Here is a 16756-nt window from a genome sequence, read left to right on the forward strand (position 1 = left end):
GTTGCTACTGAGTTTGTTCAGAGGTTTACTCTCAAAATTAAGCCATTATTTTAAACTTACTTTCATTGGTGTCATGGTATGCAAGTTTCTAGGTGTCACAGAACCCTTCTTTGGACCTGAAGAGTTCCATACTAGTTAAGAGCTTTTGTTACTTATGTCTGGAAATGTTTTGTGCCACCATCACTGTCGTTTTGTGCAATAAGAATTACTTCCTTTGCTAGTTCTCTAACACAGTTGATGATAGTAAAGAGAGCACGTCTGAACTAGTATGTTTCATAAAAGGACCTGGAAAACACAGTAAATTCAGTTTTTGAATTCATTAAGAGCACTGAATGCTCCCCTGCTCCCCCCAAAAAAGGAATTGCTCTCTGGACTGATACCCATTCTACATTAATGGTCAGATTGTCTCCCAACCAACAGTTGCTTAGTGGTCTTCAACCTTTGTGACCAATATACCTCTGTCACTCTGATCATCGTTATGATAACTCATTCATAATTCATGGGTCACTTAACTTCTGTGAACAAACCTACTTACACCCTGAATAAAAGAAAAAGTAGTCCCCTGTACAAGCAACTGAGTCATTACTGACCCACGGAGTAACATCACACCACGTCTACTAGGCAGACTATGTTTACAGGGTTGTTTGCCATTGCTTTCTCCAGTCTACGTTTTATCCCAGCAAGTTGGATACTCGTTTTACCAATCTCGGTAGGATGAAAGGCTGAGTCAGCCTTAAGCTGGCTACCTGAAACCGACTTCCTCCAGGATTGAACTTGGGTTGTGAGCAGAGCTTTGACTGCTGTGCTGCATTTTATCACTTTGCGCCATGGGGCTCTTTTACCCTGAGCAAAGGGTGCTTATAATTTGCCCTGTTCAGTTTCGAGGATCTACAAGAGGAAAAAGACAAAAAAAAAATTTTTTCTAGATTTCCTACAGGCTGTTTTGTGCTATTTTACAATAAATGAAATGTTGGTTTTCCCAAAGAGTGCTTTTATACTGTCATTTTATTTATTTTATTTTATTGGGTTTATAAATTGCCCTCCCAAACTCTTTCATGTGGACCTGGTCATAGAAAAACTGGTATTTTTGGACTCTCTGTCAATTTGCTGGTCATAGTGGGGTGCCTATTTTGCTCAATTGAAGGTGCTTGACATTATTTTTTTGCCCAGGTTTTTAACTTGGGGGTTTGGTCTTTTAAAAATTTTACCGTCTTCTCTAATGTGGGGACTGCTTTATGAAGATCTGTTTAGTCAACTAAATATTTTGTGTGGTTTTCATGCTTGAGTTGGGTTTTTTGTGGTTTGTTAATTTAAATTACTTGGATTGTGCTTTCTTCTAGTTTTATCATGTTTAATTTTTTGACCTGCCTCAAGGAGGAGGGAAGGGCTCAAGTGTTACCCACAGATTTTAATGAGATAACTTAAGTTGTGTGAGAAGGATCACAACGTAAGGTAGAAATGAGGAGTAGGTAGAATTATTGTTTTCTCCACAGATTTTGTAAACAAGTAGACTGAAGGCAAGAGAAGGAAGAAAATGGTCAGGGCCTTAGATGCGGTTTATTGTCTGCGAGGACCTTTAAGAGCCTTTTGAAAAATGGGTGACTCTTAGCTGTGCCCAGGATTGCCAACTTCCAAGTGATAGCAGGAGCTCTCCTGCTACACACACTCTTGATTTAGCCGATTGGCCGAGAAGCTATTGCAGGTGATTTCCAGATGACAGAAATCCATTCCTGCGGAGAAAATGACCACTTCAGAAGGTGAACCCTAGGCATTATACCCCACTGAAGTCTCTCCCCTCCCCAAACCCTGACCTCCTCAAGCTCTACCCCCCCCCCAAATCTCCAGGAATTTCTCAACCTGGAGGTGGCAACTCTAGCTATTTTCCCATACTCATCCATTTATGCTCCCTCAGGGTAGAGAAAAACAAGTGTCCTTCCAAACGGATTCATTTGTAAACAGGCCTTTACAAAGGCACAAGAAATCTACAAAGTGTCTTCAGCCAAAGGAAACTCCTTGTGGAAGGTGACCCTGAAGCTCCCACGGGTTAGGAAAAGGGAACATGAAGCTTCTCTTTTAGAATACGTTCTTGCAAGAAAGTGGGACTACAGTTGTTACCTTCTTAGGCCCAGTAAAAAGGGAAGAATTTGAAAAGTTCAGTGTAGTGTATTTGATTTTTTTGTATTCTGTGTCTGCAAGCCAATTGTAACAATGCCAGTTCTGCTTTTGGTGGGGGAGTAGCTCTTGTTGTTTAAGTCGTGCGTGGTGCTTGATTAAGAAAGCCAGTGTTAATAATCAAGCTAATTTAAACAAACACAAAAAACAGTAAGGACTTGCAAGAAACTTGCAGAACCAGCCATCCAGTTTACCCCACCCCCATCCTCCCCTCATCCTCATTCCCAGCAGGGCCTTGGCGTGCCTGCCCAGAAGGAGCGAGAATGAGGGAAAGCCTTGGCATGCCTGCCTGGAGCAGTCCAGGCGAGCCTTCTAGAAGGGGGTTGAGAGGAAGTCTTGGCACACCTGTCTGGACTGCTCCAGGTGGATGTACCGAGGTTCCCCCACTGGGACCCGTCATGGTAGCCATTTTTGGGCCCAGCATGAGATGAATGCACTTTTATTTACCATAATTAAAATGTCAGATTTCTTTGCAGGCCTTGGGGTTTCCCAACTCACTCTGTGTGTGTTTGTCTGTGTTGTCTAAAGGTTGTTCAGCTAGCAGCTGAAAATTCTCTAAAGCTAACTTAAAATCATATGGAAGAATGAGGTTGTAATCTGTAAAATTAAATGGTCTTTTAAAGGGTACACATCAGACCTGAGAATGTAGGTTTTTAAACAATAAACTGGCATCTGCTCACATGTGCCTTCTTTGATTGCAGTTTGGTGCAGAATTTCGAAGATTTTCTCTGGATCGTTACAAGCCAGGGAAATTTGAAGACTTCTACAAACTTATTCTTCACATCCACCACATATCTAACATGGAAGTTATGATTGGATATGCAGATATACATGGGGATCTTCTTCCTATTAATAATGATGACAACTTCTTCAAGGCTGTCTCAAGTGCAAACCCGTTGCTTAGGATTTTTATACAAAAACAAGGTAAGGCAAAAAATTATCCTGAACATTTCAAGTCTTACAATTGTCCAACTTCCAGTTCTAAAAAGCACCGCTTGTCAGTTGAGTTCTGTTGTGTTTGGCCTTTGGTCAGTATGTTGAATTGGAGTGGGTAAGGTGTTAGTATTGAGAAAAGCAATAAATATATAATGAGACACAAGTCTGTCGTGAATCATATTTTAATAGCATGTGGGTAGAATCATTTGCATTTTCCTTTCATTAACATGGCCGGTATCAAGCTACTATTATTTAAGATGTTGCAATCATTCCCTGTGTTTATTCTAAAATTCCTCTCAGTATGTGGAAAATGCTTAAGAAATCTGCATACATGGACTTGGAAATAATAGCAGTAGTCTATAGAATGCTAGGATGAGAATCAATGAGGTTTATATTTTCCTCATTTTCCCCATACATCATCACCATCACTACCCCGTGAGAGTTGGCTCAAAGCTCCAGCCCTCTAATACTCAAAAAATCTCTGCAGTTGTGAAATGTAGAAACTTTTTGAAATCAGTGGATGCTGGGGTTCTATGGGTTCTAACAAGTACTTGTTGGTTGCACTAAAGAACAAAATTTGGAGCCTCTATCTTGGCCATTTCTTCATTACCCAGTTCCCTTTGCTCATGGAATTCTAAATATGTTATTAAATCTCATGAAGTTCAGTGGGCCTTACTCCCTCTTTAGTGGATTGGGAGAAGCGATATGTCTTGCAATTTGGGGCTTTTAGTTGGATTGTTTTAAATGGTTTTATGATTTGTTTTTATTTATTGTTATTTTTAGGTTTTTTAATGAATTTTATGTATGATTTCAGGCTTTATGCTGGTTGGGAATGAATGAATGAATAAATTAATGAATAAATACATACATACATACATACATACATACATACATACATACATACTGCAGCCATGGTTTACTTGCCTGATTATTTGTTCTCTCGGTTATTTCAAGCATTGTTCTCTCGGTTATTTCAAGCATGTTAGCAATCCAAAGCAGGTTTGCTAAAGCAAGTTCAGATTGTTGTATTCCAAAACATGTTTGAGGAGCGATATCTGTGTAAACAGAATGGTCAGTCCAAGTTAACTAATCTAGAATAGAAGATGTGAAGCAATACAAATAGGAATTAGCTCTCTCAGAGCCAAGCAGAATTTAGTAGGCATAACAAAAAAAAAGTCAGTGTGAACCTTCTTTGCTGTGTGGAAGAAATTAGTATTGTACCATGTCTGTTCATTCCTCTTTTTGATATAAGTTAATTCAGATCATATAATATATTCACCATCCTCTGATTTTTCACAGCTGAAGTGTGACTCATACTGGTATATGCTGGCAAGTGAGTTAGTACCTTTTCTCCTTGGATCATAAAAATCAGAATCTTATTTTGTTACACCAGTCCTCGTTTCAGTTCACTTGTCTTTCTCCAATTCAATTGTTTATGAGGGGTTAAAAAAACCCTGCATTTCTTATTTTAGCTTGGATGTGATTCTGGAAAGTCAGGCCCTGAATGAGCTTTGATCTCCCATTGTGGGGCTTCTTTACTCAAAAATGTGTAAAGAAAAAAGGAGTGGAAGGGAACAATGTGAAGTAAACACATGGATGTCTTTAACTCATTTTAAGTTTGGACAAGATGGACTATTACATTGAAAGTTATAGCCAACATTAAATCTGACTGTTGGAGAAAACATAGGTTTATTTTCTTCTTCCATTCCTCTTGTCTATTCCCTTATTAGTCATTATAACTTTACAGCTGCAGTGTTCAACTTTCTTCAAGCATAAAAGCTATAGATGCCAGGGGGGAAATGATAGATGTGTGTGTACAGTCAGCAAATGGCTGTAATTGAGTGATTGGTTTGCAGTGCTGATTTTTTTTGTTTTTGATGTGGACCAAAGCCCTCAAGAATTTTGAAGTAATAAATGGGAATTTAGTTGAAGACTTTCACGGCCTGATTCAACTGGTTGTTGTGGGTTTTCCGGGCTGTGTGGCCGTAGGAACAAGATCTACCAGACCACGGCCAGGAACAAGATCTACCAGACCACAGCCACACAGCCCATAAAACCCACAACAACAAAATGGGAGTTTTTCTGAAATGTGCCTCCATTGTCACGTGGCATTCTGGCTGAACAGGCTGTGACTAAATTACCATCTTGGCCCAATATTCTTCTCCCTCTCCAACATCAAGGTGTTCTGTGCTAGCATTCTTTCTGTTAAGCTTGCTGAGCCATCATCCATGCATTTAGCGGTAGGAATAGAATTTTTCCCACACGTGGAGAAGTCAGTGCTGCAGAATGTACCAAGTTTAAATCTCATCTGATAGAGTGGCATGTTTGAGCCCTTTCCCTATATTTGACTGTTGTCTGTTAGCTGCAGAGTGGTGATGATGATGCCTTCCCTGATGATGCCTTCCCTCACTGCTTTGATAAATAAAATGATACCTGCTTTGGGATTAGTACAAGAAACTCAGCATCTTCCAGTGGTGGTATTTGGAGCACTGCAGGATGAAGTCTACTGTCATACTCCCCCAAGAAAGGAGCAGCAGTGGCGTAGTGGTTAAGAGCAGGTGTACTCTAATCTGGAGGAACAGGGTTTGATTCCCCGTTGTGCCACCTGAGCTGTGGAGGCTTATCTGGGGAATTCAGATTAGCCTGTACACTCCAACACACGCCAGCTGGTGACCTTGGTTCTTCTGTTCTCTCTCAGTTCTTCTGAGTGCTCCCAGCCCCACCTTCCTCACAGGGTGTTTGTTGTGAGGGGGGAAGGGAAAGGAGTTTGTAAGCCCCTTTGGGTCTCCTATAGGGGAGAAAGGTGGGATATAAATCCAACTCTCCTCCTCCTTCTTCTTCTTCCATTCCAGCATGCTTGCTCATCATTCTGTGTTTGCTCTGGAGGTTGCAGGTTGTACAAATAGTACACCATGCTGTTCAGCCCAGACTAGTGGGAGACTGGTCTGGGGAACATTGTACACATTTGCACTAGCAGCAGCAAATGAGTTACCATTCTCGTCCCTGCTGTAAAGAATTAACTTGAAGGGTTCTCAGAGAAGCAAGAGGCAATTTCAATATAACAAGCAAGACCTTTACTATGGGCGCCTAGGATGCATTATGGGATTGTATAAAATGGATGCCTGGTGGATGCCGGGATATATGGTGGGAACTAAAGAGCTGAACACCACAACACAAGTTACAGATGTGTTCTGGCAGCCATCTACCAACCTAATTTAGTTTTTCCAGAAACCTATTTCAAACACTAATAATAGCGTTGAAGGCTTTTCAATTGGAGCCTGGAGGAGAGAAGTGGATGACCAGTTTCAGGGGAATGTTTGCCTTTATTGACTCCTTGCTGTTTAGTTACTCAGAATGTTGATGTTGCTGACTTTCTTTCCCTCAGCTGAAGTAAGGGGATGTTTCCATTTTTTAAAGGAACCCTTTCAAAGGCCTAATATCCGTATTCTGAACATTTCAGTGTGATACTGACAGACAAGCTGAAGTTTTGTCCTCTCACGACTGTTTCTCAGCAATTAATATCCATTTATCCTGAAGATATTTTCAGAGTGTAGTCATGCTGTAAGGTTGCCAGGTTCCTCCCAGCCACCAGCAGGGCATGGAGGGGTCAAGGTGCTGAATCCAGGCTGGGAAACACCTGGAGACTTAGGAATGGAGCCTGGGAGGACAGGGGCCTCAGTGGAGCAAAATGCCATAGAGCCATTTTCTCCAGGGGGTTTAATTTCTGTAGTCTGAAGATGAGGTGTCATTCTGGGTGGATCCCCAGGTCTCACCTGGAGGCTGGCATTCCTACACAACTGACAAAGGGATAGTTGACTCTCAATTTTTATTTTATTAAATTTACACCTCACCCAATCCCAACCGAGGCCGAGCTCAGGCCATCTTACGAAAGTTTAAAACATTAAATGGTACAATAAAATTGTACAATAAACTAATAATAATACTAAAACCTGAACTTAAAACTACGGATGGTGAGCAGTAAAACAACAGCAATCAGCCTATAATATATCTCGTCTCAACATGGCATTGTCCGACAGTGGGAGAAGGACAGAAGAAAGAGAACGAAGGGGTAGGGGTGCTTGTTGGTAATTGGTAGCAGGTAGTTGGGAGATCAGCAAGATGGAATAAGCAGACAATGGATGGCCTCCTCAACCAAAAGCCTAGTGCAGGGGTAGGGAACCTGCGGCTCTCCAGATGTTCAGGAACTACAATTCCCATCAGCCCCTACCAGCATGGCCAATTGGCCCACTTACCTACAGTAGAAAGATGCCCCACTTACCTACAGTAGAAAGACCCTTCACGGTGAGTATCCAATGGATCCTTCCTGAACATCTGGAGAGCCGCAGGTTCCCTACCCCTGGCCTAGTGGAACAGCTTTGTCTCTCGTGCCCTACAGAATTAATTAAGGTCCCATAGGGACCTTAAAATCTTGCTGATTCATAAGGTACTCTTGAACTCAAATGTAACCTTTTAACGTGAAATTCTTTCCATTCTAATAGGAGTCCTGTATGAAAAATTATGACCGCAAAATTAGGAGAGTGATATAGGAGCATAATGCCGGGGGGGGGGGGGGCTAACGCACTAGGGAACGCCCCTTTGGGGGCATGGTGAGGGGGGTTCCATGGACGTGGCAGGGGCATTCTGGGGCAGGGCAGGGGTGGACAGGGGCACAGCAGGGATGTGGGGTGCACACATGCCCTGGGCGCAGTTCCCCCTCACTCCACTCCTGTATAGGAGACTTAAGATAGAAGTGAACTTCTGAAGAAGAGGCTTGTTTTGCTTCCTGATGTAGATTAAAGTTGAGGAAGGGTCTCGAGTTCAGTCCCTGGTATTTTTCACTCAGGGTTCTCAGAAGAGGTCTTAGACTTTTCTGTGCCTGAGGCACTGGAGAGCCAGTGCTTGTCATGGTCAGCCTTGCTGAGCAAAATCTGGCAACTTCATATCTTATGAAATCCGCAATTTCTGTAACAAAAACTTTACTGATCAGTCTGATGGGCTTGATCCAAAGTAGGCTCTGCTGGCTGTCATCAAGATGAGATTTCCAAGAGTTGAAAGGACCAAGCAGAACGCTTAAGGGGTTTTGACGGCATTAACTAAAAATAAAGCTTGTAATTCCAGAATTGGTCTTTCAGTTAATTTTTAAGCTCTCAAAAGGTGGTGTGTCTTCATGGATTTTGTTTTTAACTTAATTTCGGGGATCTCATCTGACTAAAGGCAATTGTTTAAAATATCTGAGCTGTTTGAGTTAGTGTCGTTATTGGCAGAGGGTGGTGAATCCGGCATGGGGCGAGACTTTTCCATCTGATCCAGGAGTCTTTGATGAGGGAAGTACCTTTCTTTCAAAGTGGAAGAACACCTTATTATCCCGCATGCTTGTTCAGAGATTGCATCCTTGCAATTATTCTAGTATGACTTGCCTGTGTACACAAATTAGAAATGGGATTAATTTAATGGCACCTAAACAGAACGAATGAATGCGAAGGTATAGTTGAGTCATCATAATGTAACTATCTCTCTCTAAATGGTTTCTGAGAGACCTGGAAACTTGCGTGGTCTTAGAAAACAGTTATAGTTTGCGCTGGAAGTTAAACTCCAGACATAGTAATATAGTTCTTTAAAGTGCTAAAAATCAGACAACATGTGAAGAGTGACTTTTGATTATAATGTTGCCAAATACATGTATGACGTTTCAGGGTAAGATTGCCACCTTCTTCTCAACCTGATGGCTGTCCTGTATTATAAGAGGCAGACTTGTTCTCCTCCTGTGGCCTTCTCCATGCAGATGAGTAGTCTCCTCTTTGAAAAGGTGGATGATAGTGTTTGATTCATCTGCAGAATGACACATCACTTGATGATCCTCAGCCAACCAGCAATGAATCTTTTGGCTGCAAACAGTAGTGCACTTAATGAACGTCTACTGGTCTTTGGCAGGGATGGGGGCGTGGGTTGCTCAGGGTAATGTACAGAAAAAGATCACATGTCTCAGAGCGCTCCCATGTGAACATCCCTGGCCATGAAAACCCAATCTGATGAGAAGGCTAGGCTAGAATCTCACATACTAGCTTTCTGTGGGAAGTGAGTTCATGATTTAGGAATATACAGGCTTCTGACACTCTTACTAGCAGTCCAAAGTAGAAAATTTCTGGAACAATAATATCATGGGCTTCCATGGGTATGCTTTAGAATAAACTAAAAAAATATACAGAAGACTGCCACAAAAAGTTAAAAACTGGCATTTATTCGTTAATAATAATAAGGGCAAACGGAGCTTTCCAGGTGAAACAATTCTGTTTAATAGGGAGAAGGGAAAACTTCAGCAGATGCATCAACACGTATTGGGTACAGATTGCCTGAAGAAAATTACACCCAGTTGTTGTAGGTTTATTCATACTGTAAGAAAAAATGGACTGTGCTCAAGCTGATAAGTGGACTTTATTTCTGATAATTCTCAGAACCATGTCAAACTCAATTGCTATGTATGTACAATTATCTTATTGCCCTTATTTTTCTGTTATCTAAGTACATAAATTCTTATTCTTCTGTAATCTAAATCAACTTATGTAGTTCAGTTTATACACACTAATGTCTAAGCATGCATATTTCACTGTAAATAACATCATATAACATTATACATTAAGATTGCCAACCGTTCTTAATATCCTAGCACAGGGGTCTGCAACCTGTGGCTCTCCAGATGCTCATGGACCAATTGGCCATGATGGCAGGGGCTGATGGGAATTGTAGTCCATGAACATCTGGAGAGCCACAGGTTGCAGACCCCTGTTAGTAAAACACTACGCAATGGAATGACCCACATGCACTGACACCAAGTCAGTGGAAGCAGAGTCAGTTCAATAGTTGCCGTGACTATTGCTAGATGCATAGCAATTGAGTTTGACATGGTTCTGAGAATTATCAGAAATACAGTCCACTTAGCAGCCTGAGTGCAGTGCGTTTTTCTAACAGTACGTTTCACATTGCACTCCCATTTTGGTTTGGATCTTTGTAGGTTTATTCATACCTTTAAACCAATCTCATTCCCATATTTTAAATAACTTCATGTACCTCCAGTTCACCTTTGGCCCCAAGCCCTGACATATGTTATGTTAGTGGTAAAGTAATTGACCTTGCCTAGGTGGAAGTCCTTTGGTTTAAACAGTTTGTGGCCTGGGCTGTAAAAGAGAGCTCTGCTGCCAGAGATTTGACTAAAGCTTTTCGGATAGTGGAGCTATTCTTCCCCTTTGTAGTAATGCATCCTTTTTTCCACGCTGGGGATTTCACTTGCCCAATTTACAAAAGCATTTGAATACATTTGCTTCGATAATTGTACTAGCCATAGTGCTGCTTTGTGTAAATCATTTCTCCCAAAGGCTATCTAGGATCCTGTTTCCCATTCAACTGGGGAGGTTTGCAACCTCTGGTATTGTGCTCTTGGTTTTACAGTTTTTATTGTTGCTATTCCCAGACCAGATTCACAAGTGTGAATCTCAGTGGAATGTAGCAGTCTTATTGGGCTTCATCTGCATTTTCAAATTATAGCCATGGACTGTTTTCCTGCCCCTGGCCAAGATTATTATTATTCAGGAATTTCATTTTCCATCTTTAAAATACAGGCCACCATTGACTAGAGAAACACACAAACACACACTGGCTAAGCCTAAAGGGCTTTGCTCTGCGTGGGTTTATGTATTCCCCTTTTTGTGTTTAGTTTTTTTTTTTAACTTGTTTTGTGTTAGCCTCTTGAGCTTTCAATGAACTGACTAATTTTTTGTTCAATCAATAACTCAGCAGAGTGAAACAATAAAGTCAGTGTGGGGATAGTATGTAAAACTGGCGGACTGTTTGAGAACTGTGTTGTCACTGAATCCTTACAAAGGAGTATGGCGCATTTTAAAATAAACGATGAGTGGGGGGAAGAGGGGTGCTGACTTGGTTCTTTGCCAATGTTTCCCCTTCAAAATAAGACCCACTTTCTCTGTCTCAGTTGTTGCCCTCCTAGTGGGGTTCTGCTATACTTTATATCTCTCCCACTTACTCCATTACAATAATTCAACACAATCCTTGTTCTTGTTTATGCTGGTCTCTGACCATAATATTGATTGATTGATCCTTTTTCTGAAACATCTGTTATGCTGCTGCCAGATCTACAGGACTACTGTTTGGTACATCTAGGTAGGGTCCTTGTAGTCTCTGTGTCATAACTGAGAGGTGTCATAACCTTCCGCATATGCAGAATAATGCACTTTCAATCCACTTTCAATCCACTTTGCAACTGGATTTTACCGTGGGAAATAACAAAATCCACTTGCAAACAGTTGTGAAAGTGGATTAAAAGTGCATTATTCTGCATGTGCAGAAGGGGCCTCTGGGTGTGACCATACCATATCATAGGCCATTATGGGCACAAAAATACACAGCGTAATATATAGTTAAAATTGAGAACAAACAACCAAAGCAAGAATGGCCCATTTTTACAAAAACTAGTTTTAAAATACCACAATTTATCTCCCATTCTTAGCATGACACAACTTTATGCCTTCTTGCAGAAATTTGGCTGCTCTCTCACTTAACTCAGGATTGGAATTATTCAAAAGAAACATCAATTTAACAGAATTGGTCTCATCCTATGTTCTAGAATAGGGTTTATATACTTTGCTTGGATCTCAAGGTAAAAAGGATAATAAAGTAGAGCATGATGAATAGTTTCAATGCAGCCTGCCTTTTGGGAGCAATGCTTTTCTGAATAAGCTACATTTTGGTATCTTCCGTAAATAATTGCAGATGGCATAACATTGAACCTAGTCAAAGAGAAGGCTCTACGTTGATTCGGATTCTGGAGGTGGTAAAAAAAAAAGTAGCGATTTGGTCTAGTTTAAATAGGATCCCCACTCCCAAAGGAGAAGGTGTTGAAACGGTTCAGAAAAGTGTAAGCACTGCAAACACAATAAATGTAGGATATTTAGTAAACCCCTGAGACTAACAACATTTGTAAAATCTCTATATTCATCCGCCACATGCTGGACCTTCTTTGTCGTAGAATGCTCCACTTAAGTCATAGTGCCTTCCTAGTTCTTCTATTCCCCCCCCCCCCGTTCACCTTTTTCCATCGCAAAAGGCTGGGTGTGGGGGGTCACCCAGCTATGTTGCAGCACGGGGCTGGCAGTGGACATATTCAGCTATCTGCGGCCACTTATGCACTCTCTCTTATCCTCCTGCTCCCCCCGCCAACCAAACCTTGATGCCACCACCACCTCCCACCTTGTTGGTGAGGTGGCCTGAAGATTCCTCCACTCATCCATGGATTCATGCTCCCCCTCCACCTGCCGAGCCTTGCTGCTGCCTCTGCCTCATTGGCGAGGTGGCCTGATTCCTCCCCCGGCAGGTTGTTCTCCTCCGCCTGCCGAGCTATGTTTAAATATGCACAGAATAATGGTTTTGATAAAGGCAACACTTAAAAATGAATGATAATTCTCATATTCTTTCAGAACTATTTTCTAATGCGGAAGCATACTATTTCCTCTTATTCCGCACCACAACTGACTGCACTTTAATCTTTCAGTGGAAAAAGAGTATAGTGTGGGCTATCCAGCTCAGAGCAAATAGTGAGAATGGAGCCTGCTAAAATACTGATTATTGCCAAATGCCTGAGAAAATTTTGCTGAAATGGAAAAAGAAGGTGGAAGGCAGATGGATGTCAGAAGGGAGTTCCTTGGATGAGGCAACACCACAGCAAAAAGCATTCTATCTTGTAGAACTATCTATCTTTCTTGCTTTTGAAGGAAGGGAATGGTGATGGTCAGGAGTCTTTCTTGCTCCTGAAGGACAAAAACACAACCAATCATCTGTTTCATCCCTGAGCCTATAGGAATGCAGCTCCAACATCCAGTCACCTTTCAGAGCGGGGAAAGGGAAAGCTGGTCTGGGTAGAGTCCTGAGTGTGTGTGAAAGGATTCAACTCAGTCAAAACCTGTTTGTACCTGCAAGCATTTACGAAAATTCCAGTTATATTCTGAAGCCATAACTAGCTTGAACTTTGGCTGTCTGGAGATCTGTCCTGCTGATCTGTAAATAAAGAAGTTTTCTTTATTTACATACAGCTTTTGCCTCGGTGATCTCTAAGTTCTTCTTGCTCATCACCCTAAGAACATGTTGAAGAAGATTTCCTTTAGTCTGTTTTTGATAGAGGGACTTGGTTTCACCTCTAATGGAATTTGCCAGAAAATGACAGATGTCCAAGAAGCGAGAAAATTCTACAATAAGAACAAAATAAGAACTCTAGACATCTTGAAATACACCTTCTTTCCTGTCTTGTTTTATTAAACAAATACCAAGAGGTTAAACAAAGAGGTAGGATAGGATGGCAGGATAATAGAATATGAGATATGAAATATTAAGGGGTCAGATAGCGAAGAAGAGAGGTAAACAGGGAAACAAAACAGATATAAAAGCATGGGAAATATAGGGAAAACGGCTGGGAAGGATAGGGGTATGTGAAAGTATACAAAATAGTTAATGATTGTTATTCATATTTTAAATGCAAAAACTATATAAATTTGGAAAAGCATAAAGAGAGAGAATAATAAGATAGAATAGCTGATATAAGAGTTAAGGAGATAATTTGTTTAGATTTGTTATCCATGTGGTAAAGGCAAGGTGAGAGGCATGTAGTGTAGGGGTATTTTTATCCTTTATTTTTTGTTTTTTGTTTTGTTTTTTATTTACTTACTGTCACTATGTGGGGGAACTGTTACTATCTTCTCGGGGAAGAGGTTGACACTTTTTTTTCTTTCTGGTTTTCTGCAGGGTGGCAGGTCTACCATTCTTGTCTACTGTAAAAAAATAAAATAAAATAAAAAGGACATCTTATAACTGATCAGGAGGTTTACAATTCTAAACAAACCTGGTTCCCCAAAATCATAAAAGACTGTGTGGTTCCCTTCCTTTGGAAGAAAGTGTCTGTCATTGGGATGCCCAGAGTAAAGCCTGATTCTTTTTTTCTCTTTTTTAAATTTTAAAACAAGTTTATTTCACACAAAATTAAAAGTTTACACACATATAAACATGACAGTCATACATAATATACTTATTTGTTATACCTCAAATCAGGAATACTTAGTTATAATATTTATCTTTATACTATCCGGTTGACTTCACCATCCATCTCACATAACGTCACAAAACTACATAACGACACAATAATACCAACTTAAATTCTGTTACCTTAACTAAATAATCATTGTGATATTACTATATTTGTCAAGATATCCAAGATTTGGTATCTATCACAAATCTAAATAGTGTGATAATTATTAATTCACAGGGTCAGTTCTTCTATGACAGACTAATTTTGAATTTGTCCCCAATTTTTTTTTCAATGGATCCCAGGCCTTTTCTTGTTTTTGGTCACTTTCAATCTGGGCCTGGTTCTTATGGGACCATTTCCAGACCATTGAGAGCTTTAACGACAACCACCACACATTGCCGTTTGCTAGCCAATGGCATACTTTTAATGCGACCATGAGATGTTCCCCTAAATCTGTAGTAGTTGCATAGCCATCCTTCAGAAGTTGATGGAACAGGAGCATCAAGTGGGTTGTGCTCTGTGGAAAATTGTGATCCTTCTTGCATAGCAGCTTAATGATTTAATGCTGAAGGCTGAAGTTTTATCACTCCTACACTTTTAAACTCAAGCAACCCAACTTTTATCTTGCCTACCCTGTAATTACATTCCACTGGAAAAAAATTTTTTGTGCTCTTTCAAGAAGTGTATTTTCCCTGATACAGCGGTATGCCTGTGGCAAGCATTCTTGAGCCTGTTCAGAAGTGCTCCAGAAGAGATGTTTCTGCTGTTGGCTGTGGACTGAATCTGTATGTGTGATGTGTGACCCAGCGAGTGAGAAGCACTTCTAAGTCTCCATGAAAGAGATTTGAGCATGTGTGTTGCTCTGCCACTGAAATAAAAAAGAAGGCTGCTAATTAGCCTGATGAAAATTTCTGGCTGTGGGTATAAAATGTGTGAACTTGGAAACAGTAAAGGCAATCCTTTCCTTAAAGTGCTTTCAAATCAATATCTGGAAGGGTAGAGCTGATTAAAATGAAAGAATATGAGTACAGAAAACAATTCTCGATACGGCGAAAGTATTACAGCATCAATTTTGGGACACCTGGACTATCATATATCGGTGATGCAGTTAGAACGGTATGGAAATTATAAATGGGTTAATCTTTAAAACAAAGACTTTAATTTATACGTAACTTGACAGCAGAGTGTTGAGTGAATGAATGTAAATGCCTATCAAAATTTGTGCTGTGTAATTTTGCTGATCCTGTAGCTTGCATCTAAATGGAAGACCATCTGGTTCGACTTTTAATATATTGATTAAAGTATTTATGTCCTCCTTTCCCTTGTCACTCAAGCTGTCTTCCAATTCCAAATTAAAACCATATGCAATGGGGGGGCGGGTTTAAAACAAAAGCCTCCCCAAAGAAGTATGTGCATCATAGACCTTGTTACCCCTGCTACAAAATTGGAGGTCAGGGCGCAGTTGCAAGGGGGTGGGGCCTGGGGCTCCAGCCCCTTCCATCCCCCTCAATACGCCATTGCATAATCAACATTGTGAACTGAATTTGGAAGTACATTGACTGATTGTGTAGCTGTTTTAAAGTAGACAAGTGGTGTTCTCGTCTAGTTTTTGACAATAATAGGACTGCTGTGTACTAAACTAGTTGCAACTTCTGGTGCCCTTCCAGGGAAATCTCACATGGAACGTGTTAACAGTAGTCGAACCATGAAATGAAGTTACATTTGTGTAGATTATTAGAAAATATAATTGTAGTACTCTTATTTGCTTGGCTTTTTCTTGCTGTTCTTAGTGGCCAAGCAAAAACAATATCACTATTTCTCTTAATCTACTGGGGCAGTCCTCATCTCGTCAATTTTTTATTGGATTTCAGCGCAATAAAAATATGAAGTATATGTGGAAAGGTTAGTTGAGAGACGTCAAGACATGATGAAACAGGTGGTGACCCTTCCAATAATCTTTCAAAGTGGAAATCTAAATTTTTCAATGTCTAGATAGAGGAAACAAACTGTACCAAAATAGAAAAACATTGTGCTCCTTTACATTGGATGATGTACTTCCTTGGAATGCTTACAGCTGATGTAACTGAATCAGAGTTCTAATATGTTTTTCAAAATGAAAACTATTAGGCTTGGCTTGTAAGTACCGTAGCTAGTCCCTTGTTAGCTTAGAGTGGATAAAGCATAATACATTTTATAAACTGCGAAACTGGGCTGTGTCACAAATGACTGACTATACCAAAGACTAGTAAAACTTTTTGTGGGATTTTTGTGTGTAACATTTGTAGCCTTATCTGCAAAATCATGGTTAGTTGTCTAGTCTTACTGAATGGCAGTTATCACGTGATGTGTGTGGGGGTAGAACTTGTTCCTTTTCCAGCCAAGCTAGTTTATGGGGCTTTCCTGTTTCTTACAACAGTCAGAAGAATTTTCTTTAGAAGTAACTAGCTTTTCAGCCTCTGATGGAGATGAAGTTCTGCTGAATGTATCAGAAAGAGGTTAACGACACTGCCAGGATTAAAAAAAATACCACCTTGAATTTGTCTGACAAATTTGGTTTCAGTTTAG

General features: G+C 40.4%; 1 protein-coding gene across 1 annotated transcript in view; it reads left to right on the plus strand.

Annotated features, from left to right (window-relative positions):
- The window catches only part of PARD6G (par-6 family cell polarity regulator gamma), a 97600-nt gene that overhangs the window by 33634 nt on the left and 47210 nt on the right, over positions 1–16756 (plus strand). Inside the window, exon 2 of the mRNA XM_048508382.1 lies at positions 2874–3096. Coding sequence (XP_048364339.1) covers positions 2874–3096 — 223 coding nt within the window. The remainder of the gene's footprint in view (positions 1–2873; positions 3097–16756) is intronic.

This window comes from Sphaerodactylus townsendi, linkage group LG09 (assembly GCF_021028975.2).
Source record: "Sphaerodactylus townsendi isolate TG3544 linkage group LG09, MPM_Stown_v2.3, whole genome shotgun sequence".
Classification (NCBI taxonomy): domain Eukaryota; kingdom Metazoa; phylum Chordata; class Lepidosauria; order Squamata; family Sphaerodactylidae; genus Sphaerodactylus; species Sphaerodactylus townsendi.